The sequence below is a fragment of the Corvus hawaiiensis genome, chromosome Z (genome assembly GCF_020740725.1).
Source record: "Corvus hawaiiensis isolate bCorHaw1 chromosome Z, bCorHaw1.pri.cur, whole genome shotgun sequence".
In the NCBI taxonomy this organism is placed as follows: domain Eukaryota; kingdom Metazoa; phylum Chordata; class Aves; order Passeriformes; family Corvidae; genus Corvus; species Corvus hawaiiensis.
In genome coordinates this window covers 35,826,463-35,845,869 of record NC_063255.1, presented here as the reverse complement: position 1 = coordinate 35,845,869, position 19,407 = coordinate 35,826,463, and the positions used below count along the sequence as shown (strand labels likewise).

Sequence of the window (19,407 nt, the reverse complement as noted above, 5' to 3'; positions counted from 1 at the left end):
AAAACATAGTTGTACAAAGTCTTACCTTGCAACCTGCATTCTAGTACTGAAGTCAAGAGATCTCATTGACCGTAAGACTTCTATACACCCCAAGTACTGTAAGGAAAAAGAAACAGTTGGAAAATGTATTATAATTATGCTTGAGTTCTGGGAGAAAATGCAACTAACCATTAAAAGGCAATGTGCAATTATTATTTTTACATTTGATTTATCCTATGTCTAAATTTGCTATTGTATGTCACAGATTTGTTCCATAAACATTTTATTTTATTTGTCACATTTCATTCAACATATAATTTTATTTTTAACCTAGTCACTTTAATACACCCAATTTAAAATGTGTTGATGTGCTTTTTTAGTTTTCTTCTGTCTTAATTGATCCATTTTAGATATAATCAAAGTAAAAAATAATCTTAATGAGAAAAGAAGTGTGGTAAAGGAAATTCATCTAGGACAAACTTATTTAACAGGGAGAGAACTAAGTCTCATTAGAACAAAAAAGGCAAATTATAACAGCGAAAGCTGAAAAGAACACCAGCAACCAAATTCCTTAATAAACAGCTCAGGGATAGATGTGATTTAGTATTTTCATTTATTATAGTAGTAAAAAGATGAAAAATGCTAATCCAATATACTAATAACCCATGCTGGGAAATGGCTTTAACAGGGTCATTCAAGAAAGGAATGACATGAAGGTTAGCTAATATTAAGACAAGACCAGACTTTTTGACCCAGATTTCTGCCCTGCATCTCTGTGGGAAAAAGGGAGAACCATCATGAAAGATGTTAAAATTCAACAGTATCTATCACTGGGAGTGAGAAAAGCTCAGGTGCATCTTCTAGATTTGCTTCCAAAAGTGGGCATAACTTGCATATGCTAAAGTCTACAGGAGCTAAAGCTCTTATCAGGTATTTGGATAGTGGCTTTGTACACACTGCCTCATGACTGGCATATCCCATGGCAGTGTCTTTGCGTGTAGGTTAAGTATTCAACCATATACTTGACTTTTGACAGTCAAGGGAATTGGGGATGAGTCTTTACATCATGAGCCTAATAATGATGATCATGACCCTATTCTACCATTGTGTTTTTATATCAGCTCTTATATCAGTTTTGTATCAGTTTTTCTATATTCACTGCATAATGCAATTTATTTGGGTATGAAAATGGTGCAAAAATCAAGTGAGGCCACAATTTTTGGCTGTTTGAGAATTTTATTTTTGCTGAAAAAGTAATCTTTTAATTAGAGAATTACTGCATCAGTAACTATAATATCTACAATTTCAGAAAATATTTTCCATAGAAGCATGTATGTCATAAACTGTTTACAGGCTGAGGAAATATCTAGTTTGTTTTCACATATCCATTATTATTTCATTTATTTCTATCAAAGGCTATGAAGTCATTACAATACTGAATAAAATTAGCTTGAATATCAACTGACTCTTATTCGTTAAATTGCTTGAACTTGCATTATTATAGCACACAGTTTCTGAGAAGGGTTATCTCAAGACTCATTTCCTAGAATATTTTAGAAATCTCCTGCAAATTTATGTTTTCTGAAAGTTTATAAAATGGTAGTGAAAAGTATCTTGTCTAAAGAGACCCTGGCACATGGAGCTTTCAAGTTAAAAATCATACTCTCAAACTGTCATCTATGAGTGCAAAATTAGACAATCCTTGTATTTTATTACAAATAAATTCCTTTTTTTACATCTACTTCTGCCTCAGTACTTAAAACATATTCATGCTCTGATGAAGGGAGTTACGCCATTAACTCTATTTTTAATTATCTCAGAGGGTGATTTGATTTTCTTGGAGATTAAATTCTTTAGCATCACTTGAGATAATCAGCTGAAATCATTTAACTTATGCCAATAAACAGCAATGATCAATGTTTTCCTGTTTTCTTTCCTTGTCATTTTGTTTTAGTCTATGATGCTTTCATAAATTAATTTTGCCAATTATTTATTTCATACAAAATGCTTTTATAATTAAATATGCTGTAAATGGTATGACTATTTAAAGGTATCCCTGTGATTTTTTTTTGTTAAAGAAATTTCATTATTTCATCAACCTGTTAATTTAGACCTCTCAATACTAAAACACTCTTGGATTGCACTTGTTCCTTCACTTACCTATATTTGCCACAAGTCTTTTAAAGCAAAGTAATTGTACAAGTTTGAGAACCAGGTCCAGCATTTTGGAAGCAAACTCTGGAAGGTATTTTGACAAGTACATGCAGGCGTGCAAATAAATACACAAAAACATGTGCACACAAGTCACTGTCAAAATAAACGGACAAATAAGTAGACAAAAACTCATAAACATACTTAGAAGACGTGCATTCAGACTCCTTTGAGTCATACTACCTCATCTGCATTAACAAAAGTAGAGACAAGATCAGACTGAAGGAAGGTCAGATGGAAAAATTACCCTGTACTTGTTTTTATGTATATCACAGAGACAGCTGAACACAACATAGTAAGGATTGCAGTTTCCTGACTGATCAATGCAAAGATGGCAACTGATTTTCTGGGATAAAAGATGTGAACACTTAATCACCACGGCATGTTTTCAAGTAACGAAATTACTATAAAAATTGACATTCAAAAGGTCCAAAGGCCAACTACAGGGACATATAACTCACCTACTGCTATGCTTCAATTATTCCCCAAGACCAACACTGCTGTCTAAAAATATCCATTTGAAGTACATCCTGACAAGGATCCACAGAAAGAAGACATACAACCAAGATAGCAAGGAAATAAATTATTCATTTATTTCAACAAATAAATACCCTGATTAAAAAGAAATGCTATCTTTTGCTTTAGGCATTCCATGAAACATTTAAAATATAGTTATAAAACAGTCTACTTCTAAAAAAAGCTCCTCTTCACCCAGCACTTAATGTATATTCTAACCAATCAGCTACTGTGCACTGTGAAATTTATGAGCTCCCGCTATCATCCTCCCTCTCACTGCTCAGGAACCAAATATATCGAGATGCAGCCCACCTTGAAGTAGGAGGATTTGGGACTACTAGTTCCAAGATTTCTCAGAAAACATTCTGCCTTCTGTTGACTTTCTAATATTTGAATGAGTTTCCAGCTTGTGTACGTTGAAAGGTACTATGTCCCAAGGAAAAAGTCTTTCACATGAATGAATACCTTCCCATTCAGAGGTTTTAGATTCATAACTTGTACTTTTCATGCTAAACAGTACCTTGGAGGAAGCAGAGTGCCACATACAGGTGGGACTATGTAGCTCTCATTCCATGTGGTTCCAACATCCTTACTAGTTACAATTTTGACAGATTAGTGTAAGAGAAGGCTATATGTCCCAGATTTCTGGTTTGTCCCATATGTGAAGACTTCTTCTGTACTCCCTAAAGTACCTGTCTTCCTTATGGCTCAGAAAATTCTTGTTCAGCAACTAAAACTTTTTACTGAAGCCTGTCTAAGAGAGGATATTGAGTTCTCCCAACACTTGTCAGAAACAGACATGAATGCTGGCTGGGTGCATTTGTGTACTTGGAGCCAAGAGGAAAAAAGAAAAAAAGAGAATAGTCATTGTCAGAGAAGCCTTTTGCTCCAGAAATATGAACAACCTTGTTCGGTGCTTCCTAACAAGCTCTTCAAAATACCAAGTTACTGGAAGAAATTCTCCACTGTTGGACCAAGAAGCTAGCAGTAACAACTGCAAGAAATACATTTATAAAAACATAGCAAGACTTATTCTATTATTGCATCAGGATGTAGCTCCATACAACACTGAAGCAGTCCAGCCTACATACACGTCTAGCAGATGAGTGTCTGCCTTGTACATAGCATGAAGATCTACCCATCAGCTACTCTCAAACAAAATAAGAACTCCGAGTCTCTGAATCTGAACTACCAGAGTAGCATTAACTCATCAAAACTGCATGGTTACTCTTAGTAAATTAAGATTTACTGGTTTTAATCTGTGTAACCAGACAACCATCATCAGATCTGAGTGGTTCACTACTCTGCAGCTTGTACCTGCCCTGTACAAGTCATGTAGGAGATAACATGGTTGCATCACCAAACAGACATACACTTGCATTGTTAGACAAAAATTAGCCTGTGCCTTCAAATATTGACGTATCCCAAGTACGCTCTAAGATTACACAGCTGCAGATAATAGCCTGGGGACTCAAAAATTAGATTGTGATTTCTGGAGTTCTGTGTGTTGTATGGAGATACAAGTTTTGAAAACAGATATAAAACACCTTGTCATAAGCTGGGCAATTCACTGCAGTTTTCTCACCCATGGGCTTAGGCTGTGCTTTTATTTGTCATGTGCAAAAGAGAAAAAGTGAGCATCTTTTACTTGCCACATCTGGTTCTCTGGTCCTCATGTGTATCTCAAGATCTCAAGTCATATGCCTACATTTTCTTTTCTTTTTTCTTTTTTCTTTTTTTTTCTTTTTTCTTTTCTTTCTTTTTTCTTTTTTTTTTTTTTTTTTTTTTTTTTGAGGGGTGGGGGAATTTGCTTGTTTGGTTTTGTGGGTTTTATTGTTTTACATTTTATTCTCATTAGCCAAAGTGCTAATCCAGAATTACATTATGCCATGGAAGTAAAGGAGTAGTTAGTTAGTACGAATTGACTAGTGCTAGTTAACTATGGCTGAGGACTCCCTTATTTAAAAATAAGAGCTTTTATTTCAGATTCTATTGCTACTACTGCAATATGCATTTATTTATGCATCAAAGTGACAGTTCCTTCTAATTTCAGGTATCACCATCAACAGCTAAAGGAGCTTGTGAAATGTGCACTGAGAGTTCCACAATGTTTCACAATACTTAAAAATTACTTTCAGGTTTGCTGTCATATTAAGACTCAAATCCAGATGCACACTAACAAGCAGGCCATAATATAAAAATAGCAACAGCCCAGAACTTGATTTCAAGATAGTAAGCTTGTCCACATGTAACTGTGGATACAGTCAGGATTTTTAATAACCATATTGATGTGTGAAAAGGAGAAGGGGAGGGAAAAAAAAAAACCCCAACACAAAAACAGCCTCAGCCAAAAGCAGCCCAAGGCATAGCCAGAGACTGCGAGATTGACAAGTATTTTATAAAATGAATTTTTCTCTTTAGCAAATTAATATGAAACTCAATCCTTCAATCCCTTTGATATCATGTCAGATGAAATTCCCAGCTTAACTGAATTTACAAAACCCACTTTCTAAACCACTGAAGTAGGGAAAAAAACACCCACAAAAATTTTTTTTTAAAAACTTTAAAAAAAATTTTAACCAAATTTTAAAAGATAATTAAAAAAAGAGGGACAAGCCTAAGAAGGGGCTGCAATCAGAAAGTGTTCCCTTTAATAAAATAAATTAAATTAAAGAAAAATAGTAAGTGCCACAATGCTTTCTAGTTTTTTAATTGTGCTTTACATGAACATTTATTACCCTGAATACCTTACTAGCTTGACTGAGACATGCACCACAAAATTACTTAACTCTGCTAATCAGCAAGACATGGGTACAAAAAGAGAAGATAGCTTACCAAAACATACATTTCCTTCTTTACTTCATAGGGAGATCATAGTGTAGTTGTATGTATTTTATTTATATGATTTGATTGAATCAACACTTGAAACCTTTTAAATATAGAGGTACTGCATTCATACTGAAGAAAAGTACATGTAAAGGCCCCTTATAATATGCTAGTAATTAACCCAAGGATGTGGCTCAGCTACCCAACTAGGACACAATCTGGGAATCTGATCAATCTTTCTGGACTCAATGATTAGCAAGACCTGCATTCTAACGTGCAAAAACCTTTTTTCTTTGTTTTTGTGGGCTTCGTTTGTTTCTTTGGTTTTTGGGGCTTTGCTTCTTTGTTTTGTGGGGTTTTGCTTCTTTGTTTTCTTTTTTACTTTAAGAGCTTCCCATTGCTAAGAGGGTGTTGTCAAATGTCAGGGAAACCTTTTCCTGGCAGGTGGACAACCATTGTCCTACCATTATCACAGCAAACATTTCACCCAAACTCTGGCATCACAGAAGTCTGTGGGATACCCTCTCACTTCAGGTGTTGCTGAAAATGCAAAGTCTTTGATTGGCAGAAGAGGCAGCCTTTGAAAATGCTGGCTACCATCAGCTGAGCAGATAGCAGTGTTGTTAGGAGAAGGTCCTACATGCACAAAACCATTCAGATTTATGCTAGTTTACCTAGACACTTCCAGTAGAAGAATGGAATGGAAAATTTGTTCTGTGACATTTCTAATGTAGACTAAGTTATAATATTAGAAAAAGCTGTGGGCAGAACCAAGACTAGATATTCAGAGAGAAATAAATTGGTATAAGCAGTAGTCAGAGAGTTTTAAGTCAGATGCTAGAGATTTCAGTTTCTCTAAAAAGTTTGAATAGTTTGGAATATAAATGTATTTGTCTTTAAATTCTCTGCTTAACTATCACCTAACACCATATTAAAATATTAGCTAACATGGGTGTTACTCTCCCAGCCATGCCATAGCCTCTTGCCCTTCCCTCCCCTTGGGGCAAGACGTATCTTCAGACACATATGCAGGTCTCTGGGGGCACCTGATGACTGTGCTCTACCAGTACATGCCAATGCCCTCAGTCTGTACCTCTGCCCCGTGCTTTCCTGCTATATGCAAAACAGCATACCTGGTTGTGGAAGCAGCAATCCTGCATGAAAGAAACACTGGCAGCCTTGTTCTGAATGAGGAAAAGGCCCTATATTTAGACGCTGTCAGAATCCGGCACCAAAAATGTGTCATAAACATATGCTGCCATGAAAAACAGAAAGGCTCTCTTCCGTGCTTTCATACTTTTGCAGTTGGTAATTTTTATACCAGTAATCATGTACAGAGCTTTACAGTGAATCAATATTTCCCCCAAAGGTTTTTTTCTCATTAAAGAATGCATGTTCCAATCAAGATAGAAAACTCTAAGTAAGGATTGATTGAGTGGAAACGGAACAGAAAATCTTCTTTGGGGTTCAACTACAGATAAGCCTCAACCGTTCAGTGTAAATTTATCATCACAAAAATCCTCCCTGAGACAAGTAAACCAACAGAGCTTTCACACTAGCAGAAATGATGATGGATATGACAGTCAATTGCATTCCTCTTGAAAACAGGTGGTTCGCTTCTATAGCAGTGGACGAGAGAACACAGTTCTCCCAAGAATACCTCCAACTCTGGCCAACACCTTCCTATTTCCTCTTGCACAGTAACTGGTTTCTACAGCAAAAAAACAGGTTATATGTCTCAATATATTCAGATTAACAATTCTTAAGTGGCAAATAATAGCCAACACTTTCTATGAATTGTCTTACCCTATGAAAGCATACTGGCAGCATCTCACAATCAACTCAACAGTAAGGATTCAGAATCCCTTAAAAAAGGCAAATGATTCAGCTAGGAAAAGAAGAAGGTATTTTATCTTATCTTGAAAAGCAATTTAGTAAGTCAACTCTGAGGTCTCATTCTTGCTAGTGAGGGGAAAGACATAACCGAGAAACAAATTTTGTGTCTGACTATTTTCTAATCTCCATCTCAAATGGGGTTGAAAACAAAACATCTTCAAATAAAATACTTTTTTCTTATTTCTTACTTGCAGGTGAGTGAAACAAGATTGCCAACATCATGCCAAAAAATATTTATGTAGTAGACATGTTAAACGAATGAGGCCTTCATAAGATTTCAGAAAAATCCCATATTGGTAGTTTTGCATGAACAATATTTCTTATGTTCTTATCTTACAGATAACTGTTCTTGCATGCAAAACCTCAGAAATGTTAGAATCAGAAGTTCACATACTGGACAGTGACTTATTCTATTATTTTAAATGTAAACACATTTGGTATTAAGCCTCAATTTTTTGTATGGGCCAAAAATTTCCTTTAAAAAAGCACTATATTTGAGGGAAAAAACCCACAAGTTTTAGTTCTATACTTTTTAGGTTTAATTTTAAAAACACATAATAACAGTGAATGCAATTATTGCAGTTTGAACCACTTAGATTATGCACTGCAGTAGCATAGATGAATTGCTTCATTTTCACAGCTGCATACTTTAATTCAGTGAACACTTTCCAGACTCTATTGCTGCTACCTTGAATATCCACTAAGATATACTTCCCTTTAAAGCACCATGCAGATTAGTTCCAGCAGCTTATGTTCTGCATCAGAATTCCTTTAACACAAACACAAAAAAGCTTCTGCAGCCAAAACAATATGCTTCAATAGTTGGAAATCATATTAGACATTTGAAACTGTAAATATGGACACTGTAAATATATCTAACTATTAAAGAACTTGTTCTTCCTCAGTCATTAGAGAGTAAGAGAGTCATTAGGAAGTAGAACTTCCTGTTGATGAGTATCACTAAAGCACAGACTCACAAGATGGACGATCTAACAGGTGCTTTTCCACTACGCCAAATACAAACCCATGTTAAGTATCTGAAATGCATATACTGTTCTGCTTTCTAAACTGTGCATTTGGAGGTGTGATGTAGGAAGGACCTGTCACTGTTAAAACTGAAAATCCAAAACATGCAGGGAGGGAGAGGGAGTACTTTTTTATATGAATGCCACACATACCTCTTGTCTTCATCACAAGAGTTCAGCAATTAAACCAGATCTTTTTTCTGAGTCTTTATCAATATTTAACTCTCCTATGCTGAAGCTATAGTTTCTTGTGTTCTTAGTAAGAGTCCCCAAAAGATGACTTCCACTGTGCAGAAAAAAGGGATACGGGGAGAGATTTCCAAGGCTGGATTTAAATAATGAAAAATCTCTAGAAGGTATCCTTGCAGCATAAAGGCTATGAAGAAGCAGAGCAGCTCTGGGAGGCTGGGGGTACCACCAGGCCCTTAATGGCCCCAAGCAGGCTCACTTGAGACCCCTTTTTACTGCCACTCCCAAAACTTCCAAGGCCAGGGTCATCTCAGAATTGGCACCTGCAGCTTCCAGCCTTTGCCCAATACCAGGCAGCCCTGCCTTTCCATCTTTTCCATCTTTTCTTTCCTTGCCAGAAATAAATATATTGCAAGAGAGCATTCATACAATGTTTCTAGTTACTTAGTGCTTGATGCTTACTTTTTCTACACAATTAATTTACAAAAAAAAAAGTTAGTAAAAGTGAATAACATGGTAGCATCTGCATTCAACATGTGGTGACAAAACATGGGCCCTACAGTTGGTGACAAAAACAGTGTTTCTAAAACATTCCAATTCCTTGGGAAGTTACAGGTGATTCTAAAATGTCCTGTGGTTCATGAAAGCAATTCATCTATAAAAAAAGAGACAATACTGCTTCTTTTAATTACTTTATCACAGATAAACAGTGTCAAACGTCAGTCAGGAAGGATGTTGCTGCCCCATAAGACATGCTCTCTCTTGTGTAATTCCTAAATTAGTAAGAGCTAAAAATAGAAATAAAGGCATCTTAGTACAACAACATATCCAAAGGATGGAAATGATGCTGAATAAGCTAAGACAACATCTTAAGATAAAGCTCTCTCTTTTGGTCTGGTCCTTGTTATTTAAGGTATTTGTTCAACTTATGTCTCTAATTTCAGGATTTATTCTCAGGTAAAAAAAAAGATAAAAATACTTGTATCAGTAAATCCAATGTGATGATGCTGTACCAAAAAACCAACCTAGATAGCTTTTTATGTCTACCTCACATTATTTTCTTTGTGTCACTCTACACCCTGTCTACTTCTATTTTTTATGGTTCTGGTTGCCATTTCTGTCTAATTTCAAATCTGTTTTTTTCAATCTTTAAACTTTTAGCTGTGACTTGGATTGTCTGATTCAGCCTTTTGAGACTGAAATCTTACCTGGCCCTATGAAAATTTGTTTGAAAAGCCTAGGGGAATATCTAGCTTATTAAACAAACATTCTAGATTATCCTTACTGAATTGCACCTAGTCCCTCCAGAAAACAAGGGATTACTGGAAATTGTGCTTGCACTGAGTCCCATCATTATTCCTATCACAACACAAATGGACAGGCTCTGCCTCAGATCTGACCTGACTGCAGCTGACAAAGGTCGAGCTGCATTACATTTTGTCATAAATATATAGCATCAAATGAAATTAATATTGCATGACTATGCAGAATTGCAGAGAAGAAATACTGAACCCCTCCCTCTACGAAATTTATTTCATCGCATGGGGCAGTAAATCACCTTGAAAGAGCATTAGCAGCTGGGAAGGCTGGTTGTCTCTGACACTACACCAAAGCAGATCTGAGCTTTTTCTCATTGTAAACAAGAAAATTTAATATTGATACTTTGTGCATTCACTTGAACTTTCAGCTATAAATGAAGCCAGGCTGGAGCACAAGTATAGCTTTGTGTTAGTGGAGACAAGATTTCTCTTCGGCTAGGGGAGAAAGAAGCACCCCACCACTGGGACGAAGGAGAGCCTTGTCTCCAGCAGCAAAGAAGGGCATGGGTTTTCCTGAAGATCTTGATTCATCTGTGTGTTTTCTTTATGTTTGTAGTGGCAAATATTTACATTGGGCACATGATATTCTTACTGTAAACATTGTTGGAAGGCGAGTAAAAAAATCAACAATCCAATTCCCAAGGAAAAACAGAGCAGGAATTCTGCCTGAATGCAATTTTACCTCCTACACTGACCAGCTAAATTCATTTAGGGATTTTAAAATTGTAGGACATACATAACTAGCAGGATAAATAACTAGCAAGAGTATAATTTTTGCTTTAAACAAAAATACTCCGTGCAAACACTCCAAATGTACTGGAGAACAGACATTCGTGTTGACAGCTGAATCCTTCAACTCTGAAATCAATACATGCTTTGCTTTGTACAGAACGTGTGCAAATGTACAGTAATAGTACTTGATTCATGTAATTAGAATAATATTATAATTAAAGACTCTATGGTATGATTTCTGCTCGTAGAATCTGATCTAGTTTCTCTGAGAAATGTTCTCTTCCTGTTATTGGGCTGTACAACAGACCCACAGCAGTTCAGGTCCATGAAGATCAAAAGAAAGGTTTTCAACTGAGCAACAGGCAGCAATATAATTCTTTCATAGTCCAAATAACAGTAAAGGAAAATGGAAAGGATACTAACTGATCTCTCAAGAACATGGAACAATAGGAGGGATTATTTACTTAACCAATGCTGTCTTTGTCACTTACTTCTCTCTCCCCTAATCTGCATGCATGCAGCTTTAAAATTCACAGTGATAAGCCAGTTTCATTAGTTTTTGTTAACACTGTTTGGGTACCCGGGTTGAGGGTAGCAGACTCTGAAGTAAAAACTCAGTATTCTATCCTATTATTACCATATGACTGAAACACACAACACATTTTGTAAACATGTAAACCTCATTACAAACAGGATGCTTTGGGACTATGTTTTTTTGTTATTAGAATTACATGCACTAAATCCTACTGAGTATGTTTTTAGTCAGGCCATGCCAAACAATCAGTGATTAACCAACAGCACTACCTTAATTTGACTGACAAAAGCTGAATTTAAATCTGATTAAAAGAAAGCCAAACAAATTTGCACAAGTCTTTTCTACAAAGAAGATAAATTTAACCAAAAAGAGATATGAAAAAGTCTTGCTGTGAAGTTCTCTTTTTTAGTGAGAGTAAATCAATTCTGGTTAAAACAGAAAGGGAAAAAAAAAAAGAAATATTTTTTCAAAGAGTCCTGAAGTCTTCTAGAGGAAGGCAACATATGATGCAGTTCCCACTTTGTTAGCTCCATTTAAGGCTGTGCTTTGCAGTTTGGGTTAGCCACTAAAGAGACACAGCCATTCAGTTCATCCCTAAGCACACACTTAACTTCCAGTGTACAAAGGTAGCCTCAATTATTTCAATGAGAATGCTCTCGTAAACAGTGTCATGCAGGAATGTTTGCAGAACTGAAGCCTTTACTTGGTGATGTGTTTGAACAGCTTCACAATGATGTCTGTTTTCCACATCAGATATAAACTGCTGTTATTCCCTCCCAAGGAATGAAAGTGTTAAAAATGTTAAAGAAATAATTTCAGTTAGGATTGTATTCTTGAAATATTTTGCTATAATATTAATAATTTCCTGTCCTTTTAATTGAAATATTATTTGCCTAACTTGCAGTGATTCTTTTGGATGAAACAGTTCTTCCTTCCTCTCTCTCAGATACTATATTTCTATCTGGCTTTTAAAACTAGATTTACCCAGGTCTGTTCTATACTACTGTGTTGGCTTTAAATCTTACAGGCTTTTTCAGACACACTTCATATAGGTATATAAAATTAGACAGTATTTTTGGTTTCTTTAGTTTTCAACTTCATTTTAAACTCATTGACACTTGTTACAAAATCCAGCCATGAGTTACCTGAAGACAGAAATGCATTTGCCTCTCGACTGTTGTGCTCTTATTCAAATGAAACAAACTCCAAAATGTCTATAGCATTACCCAATTATACTCATCAGTAGATATTCATCACCAGAAACAACAGATTACAATGAAACATTTAACTGTTGTTACATTACTCTGGGTTTTTTACACTTTTTTTATTCTATGTATTTGTTTTTCTGACAACATGAACATGTATAATCTCTCCCTGTAGTAATCAGTCCCACTATAGGGAAAGCGCTGAGCTCTTCAAGGACTTCCATCACAGCAAACATTTTTTTTTTCATTAATTCATTATTTGTTAAACTGTCCAGCAATAGCATTAAGTAAGATATCAGTACCTGACCACCTTATGTCCCCAATATGATTATGATCATTGTCTAATTTGTTACTAAAATGTTTTTTGGGGTAGTTTTCTGAAAATTTTTATGTTATAATATATAAAAATGCAACATGAAATCCACTGGGAGGAAAAAATGCAGAAAGTGCCAGCACTTTTAGGGTTGAAAACAATTACATTGCAGCAGACCACGGAGATCAGAATATAGCTACAGTTTACCATAATCCTACACCTTTTTAAGCACAGAGTTACACTGCCTATTTTAAAAATGAGTAATATGTGAAAATGTGGGAACAGCAGTGAAGTTTCAGATTTTTCATACATTGCACGTAGGAATTTTGTGTCTCTTACTTCAGAAGATTCCAATGTGAGTTATCAAACTGCCCAGTAGTTACAATTAACCCTGTCCCATGACTAATTTTCTGTCTTAAATGTGGATTAATGAGAAAATTGTAACCCAGTGCACATTTGCACAAAAAAAAAAAAAGACAAAAGCTTTGCTGGTTAACAACAAATCTAATTTTTGTCTCCTTTAACAAATGGCATATGGAATTTTCTGCAAGGCATATGGTACTAATTAAACATGGTATGAGTCCCCCAAACAGTCAGTATAGCCATGAGGTACCCAAAGAATGTTACCCCTCAGTATCCATTATCTGTGTATTGATTTGATAGTCTGAATGGATAAAAGTCCTGGTTGCAAACAATGTTTAAGGGTTTGGGAACTGCACTTCTATTCTTATCCATATGAATGCTGCAGTTGCCAAGGAAAACTGAGATACAAAATAAGCAAGCAAATTGGGAATTAATCAAGACCAGTTTATTTTCATTCATTCATTAACCACTTATTTGGGTATTTATTTTCAACCTTTGTTTTTACATTTAGAGTACTGTTCTGCAACTCTTATGCCAGAAACCACAAAGTTAAATTAATCCTCCTATTTTTTTAATGGAAACAATAACCTAGATTCCATACATTTTAATGACTAATAAACTATTAACAAACACCTAAAAGTAAGTTGTTTAATTGATTTGGAAAATTCTGATATATACAGTGTACTTTCACGTACTCAACATCAATTGCACTAATTAAATATTTGTTCTACTATCTCTGTTAGATATGGGTAAATGACTTTAAATGCTAATCCACTTCTATATAACTTTAATTCTCTTTTCAATTCAAAGATACCACCTTCCTCTAGCATATAGTAGGCCAACTACTGAAAAGATTAGGAAATTGAATACTGTGTTTGTTCTGATTCATAGTGATCACTTCAGGTAAAACAAACAGCAGCAGTGTATTCTCACAGTAATTTTTGGGCTTATAATATCCTAAGAAAAATAAAAAGTAAAATGGTTGAGTCCCCTGAGCTAATGTGAAAATGGTAATGACCTTCTGTTAACCAGAGTATTTCTGTGCAAAAGAACATCAGAGTCTCAACACCACTATGTCTAGCATCAGTGGGTTATTTTTATCAAGACACTTCTTGAAGAGTAACAGAGCAGCAGTTTGTGGCTTCAAAGGTGGCACTGACTCCTTTGTAGTTCCAGTAAATTTCAGAGTAGTAAAAAAGACAGTACAGTACAATTTCAACAGAGCTCTGAATTGGCCAACTTACTCAATCTACCACCACCTGCTAAATCTATTATCACCACTAACACAAAGAAATGAAAACTGCTTCCTAGTCCCCCAACAGTTAAATATGCACTCTGCTTTTGATAATGAGACTTGAGAAAAAGCAGTGAGAGTTAAGTAACAAGGGTGTCACTCAGTCTTAAAGCATCCTGAAATAAAGTCACCTGTGACTCTTACACCAAAAATAAGATAACACTAAAAATAGACCTGTAATATTAATAGCCTGCTGCAAAACAGTTTAACACTTAAGATACAAAAGCCTCTTGGCAAATGAAACATGGCAACTGGAGAATGAATTCTGGACAATAATGTTATTTTTACACTTTCTGGATACTATGCTGAATGGTGTAACCAGACTCTCACCTAACTGCAGAAACACTGCACATACACTTATCTTGAAGGCTCTACTTTAACAGGTGGTTTCAAAATATTTTCAAAGCATATGGAAACATTAAGTTTACCCTGTAAACTTAAGACCCTCTGCTCTTGACATGCTGTATCAATGAACTGAAAAGAGCAATAACATTTAAGGTGGCTGAATCCTCATTATGTAAAACAAGCTGCATTTTCCTGCTCTACCCATAACATCATTTCTAATTGTGAAACACAATAAGAACTGTGCTTTCTGCCTTACGGCTGTAAGATTTCAAATATCATTTCACTTTAAAAAAACACTTGCCCTTAGAGGTTTTTCAAACTGAAAAATTCATGCATGATTAACAGTTCTCCTCACATCAAGAAGTCTTTTTTTCCTCCTGTATATTGCACCAGACATATTGAAAGCCTACGTGTCCAAGATATATACAGTATGTTAGGTAACACTGAAAACCTAAATTCAGAAGAAGGCTAAAAAACCCAAACCAAATCAGCTTTTAGCTTAGGAAAAAGATTTTTACACAGCTGTAGAACATTATTTGCAGTTTTGCTTTAATGTTACAAATTAACACAGCTTCCCAACCCTGCCTTCCTGCATTTACATTTCATGTATTATGCACAAAAAAAAAAAAAAAAAATTCAAATAGAGATCCTTTCAGCCTGACTATCCTGTCAGCAAAACCAGCAGAGAATTTTTCATTGATAAAAGCAGAGAATGGAAGAAAACAGACCAACCTTCACAATGTACGTCACACCAGGTCCCAGGATCTTCTCACTCGAGTGCAGCCATCCTCGAGAGGATTTATTGGCAAAACTGCTAGTTTGATTCCAATCTTCACTTGCCAGGTGCATTTCCTCTGACCGTGCTTTTTTCCCCATACTCATCTTGCTCACGTCCTGCTGAGAACACGAAGTGGCAGAGACAAGGTTACATGTGTTGTCTGAAGCCCCTGCTGCTGAACTAGAAGCACTCGAGCTTCCCTGCAATTTGGAGACAGCAAGCTCCTTTACTGCAGAGGAGAGGTTTTTGATACCCAAAAGGCTCCCCGTGCTAGAGAGTTTCAAGTGGGACACTTTATGGATGAGGGTACACAGGGTGCTGGGTCCATCTTCTTGGTCCTTGCGGAGAACCTCTGGTGAGACCAGGTACGAAGGTGAAGTTGTAGCAACTGCTGAGACCTTGCTGTTCATGGGCAAATTGTGAATAAGATCATCAACAGATGTCACAGAATCATTTCTGAAGCGGTTATACTTGGTACGTTGAAGCATGCCCTTCTATCTGCTTTCCTGCATATGTTCTGGCAAGTCTGATGCCAATGCAGGAGATGCCTGTACTAACATAGCAGGCAATTCATAACGACACGGATGGATAACAAGAGTTTAGGGTAAAAAAGAAAAGAGTATAAGGAAAAGCAAAAAAAAAAAAGTATATTTTTAAGAAATTTCTTTTGGTTCCCTGTTAAGGTTGGGTGAAGTAACAGTTTTCTGTGACTGAGATCCCAGTCCTGCTTAGAGCTGCCAACTCGCTCTCAGCAAAAGCATGACTCACACAAATGAGAAGGACCCTTTTCAACAAAAGGCTGTGAACACTGCAAATCACTTCCTGTAGCCAAAAAAAAAGGAGAGAGAAGAAAAAAAAACCCACATCCACCCACTTACAGCACACTAGCACCAATCAATTTTCAAATTCCCTTTTCCTATCTTCTCAAACAGATACTTCCTCCCAACCTTTAATTCCTATCCCCTCCCACCACCCTTTTAGTACCAAAGGCAATTACCTTTAAAACTGAATTAATAGCCTCTATGAAACACCACTCTTTATTCTTCTGCTAAAATGTTCTTCCACCTCACATATTTGTGAACCTATAAAGAAATCACAATTAGATAGCAAATATCTGGATAATATTTACATACATATAGTCCCCCTCTCCTGCCCCTGCAGCAAAACACAGGCACCTTAAAGACTTTCAGAACAGATGAGCAGAACTAAAGAACATATACATTTTTTTCCACAAAAGCAGTCTAACAGTGCCTTTTTGTCAATGCTGTTCCTCACAGAAACTGTTATATCAAAATTTTGATAGAGAAAGAAATCCTTCTCCCCTGTTACTTCACAAGAACATTCTATTTTAATGCAGGAATTACATAAGTACCTATGTGTGAAGAAAAGTATTTTTCTGATGTCCAACAACAGGCTTAACAGATGTTTTTTCTTTCACAACTGATATTCACTCCGAAGAAAAACATGAAGAGGATCTTCAATTCACTGGAATGTTTGGTTTAGTTCTGAAAAACTGAAAAAAAAAAACCCCTGAAAGAATATTAAAAGTCCAGGTAGCAGCAAACTGACATCCTGCAGTGAAAAATAAAAAAAAAAAGCGCCTTTATTAAGTATAAATGTCAGTCACAAACATTTGATCTGGAGAAGTAGCAAACCATGCAGAAAACAGGTATTTCATTTCCCCTGCAATTTCTTTAAAAGTCAAAATGTTTACGGCAATGTGATACACAATGCCCATCACAAGCCATATGGCTTTTTCCTATAAATCAATCTGCTTTGCAAAACATTTTTTGGATGTAGGACAATACACTGCATTATAAACAAATTCAGACCAGAGAAGTTGTAGAGTGCAAAGTAATTTTTTTCATAAATTACTAACTGCAGCACAACTTAAAGGAAAAAATCCTATGGAATTCCTTCCTTCTCCCATGGCTAAAGTCTGCAGTATACAAAATGCAAATACAGTGAAACAGCCGGCTCAAATACAGGTATTTAATTAGTATATTCATGACATACTGAATTAAGTCAGCACCTCTTATCCCAGCAGTGATGAATAACAGCAATGTCCTAGTCAATGTAAAGCAGTTTTCTACTGATCTGCAGAACAGCCTTTCATCACCACACTGCAAACCTGCTACAGCATCCTCACAGCATTCATTCCTCTCGTCATCCTCCTAGCACAGCAACAGCAAATATACACACCACAGCCTATTTTTACGTGTCTCTACTGCCCAGAAAACCCTACTGCTCCCGAACGGCTCTCTTCATTAGAAGCGGCTAGCAGGACCGCAAAATGTGAATGAGATGCTGCGCGTGTGAATGAAAGGACTGGCTAGCATCCCCACATTTCTGTGAATGAAGCGAGGCCTCGCAGCCTCTGCCAGGCAATCCCTTGGGTGCTCACCAGCCCAGCCAATACCAGCCGGCTTTGATGACTCATTCAGCAAAGCCTTGCTAAATAGTGGAAGATCCCATTTCGAGCACAGGCGGCACCTTTTTTTGCTGCAACACCACAAAATGAAGCCGGCGTGTAAGCAGACTGGAGGGGGTCGCGAAGCCCTTGTGGAACACAGGGTGTTGCCACAGAAATGCCTGGGGTGTCCACAGGAGCAGCAGGTGAGGAAAACCGTGGAGTTAGATGTGGGTTTCTCCCCGACTGTGTTCATTCAGCCAATTCATTTACATTCAGGATAGGAACATGAATGCGCACATTTCGTTTGATGTTCGATTGCTCTCTGTGCGCCCGCAGATTCACAGATTTTACAGGTTTGTCTTCAGAGACCTCTGACAAAAACAAAACAAACAAACAAAAAACCCACAACAAACAAACAAAAACCCCACCCAACCAACAAAAAACCCCATAAAAATAACCACAAAAACAAACCCAAAGCCCTGCTTGAGAAAAAATTACATATGCTTATTTCTCCCTTATTTACCCTGTTAGCACAGTAGATATTTAAAGGCAGTATGATCATCACTCCATGGGATGGTAGGCAAAGGGAAAGCTAGAGGACAAAAGCTTCCCAGAGCACCAGCAAAAGGTCTAATTTTTGAAACTTTCCCTAGACACAGAAACGCTTCCAAGGCATCCACTGGATGCAGAGCTCTCCTGCAAATCCGACATTAGACACTGCAGAGGAGTAGAAGCCACTGAATTACACAGGGCTTGCAATCCGGTGCCTGTTTCAGTGTGTGATTGGGAAACTGTCTCCTTTACAAATTCAGCCCTAAGGTGGGAGAACCGAACATTTTAAAACCTTGCCTTTTATAGTTCCTGGGACTAGAAACAGTACATAATTTTGCCCTACAGGCAGCAGGTTCAAATCGAACTCCAGGAAATAATGAATGAAATTACGAGACTGTGTAATGGGCATAAACTGCAATTTAAATTAGGATCTAGCTCGTTCTAGCTATTGCCAGAGCATTTATAATGTCTTCTGCATTTCCAACACTGTGTCTGGAGCTTGCACACTGACTGTACCACGCCTGCCTTAAACAAGCTCATTGCTGCTATTATCATAGCAAGACAGCAAGACATTCAGAGCACTATTTATTTGTTACTTCTATTTGCAAGCAATTCTAAGTCCGTGCATAAAGTGAATCCAAGTTGAAAATGGGCCTTTTTCTTTTCTTCTTATTTCTTTTTGCAAGGCTGTGAGCCCAACACTACAACACTATTAATAAATGGCCATGGAACAATTACTTCTTTGTTGACCCAGTAATAAAATGGCAGGTGGAAATTCAGTGTCAGTAAGTGCAAAATAATATATAATCCTAGAAATACATACACAGTCAGGGGGTGTACACTGCCTCTGACAAAATACAGCATTTCTTACGAACCACTGGTAATTTTGGCATCTTAGACCATTCCTTCCTTTTTG

At 36.7% G+C, this 19,407-nt stretch overlaps 1 protein-coding gene across 9 annotated transcripts in view; it reads right to left on the bottom strand.

The window, feature by feature from the left end:
• SHC3 (SHC adaptor protein 3) overlaps positions 1 to 19,407 on the bottom strand; it is a 73,993-nt gene that overhangs the window by 37,792 nt on the left and 16,794 nt on the right. The window contains exons 1-5 of one of the 9 annotated variants that reach the window (XM_048291024.1): positions 18,020 to 18,292; positions 16,899 to 17,039; positions 16,524 to 16,608; positions 15,481 to 15,645; positions 26 to 96 (exon numbers count right to left, since the gene is read on the bottom strand). In XM_048291024.1, the coding sequence (XP_048146981.1) occupies positions 26 to 96; positions 15,481 to 15,630 (221 nt within the window). In that variant the 5' untranslated portion in view covers positions 15,631 to 15,645; positions 16,524 to 16,608; positions 16,899 to 17,039; positions 18,020 to 18,292. The other 8 variants (XM_048291022.1, XM_048291023.1, XM_048291021.1 and 5 more) reach the window with 8 other exon arrangements.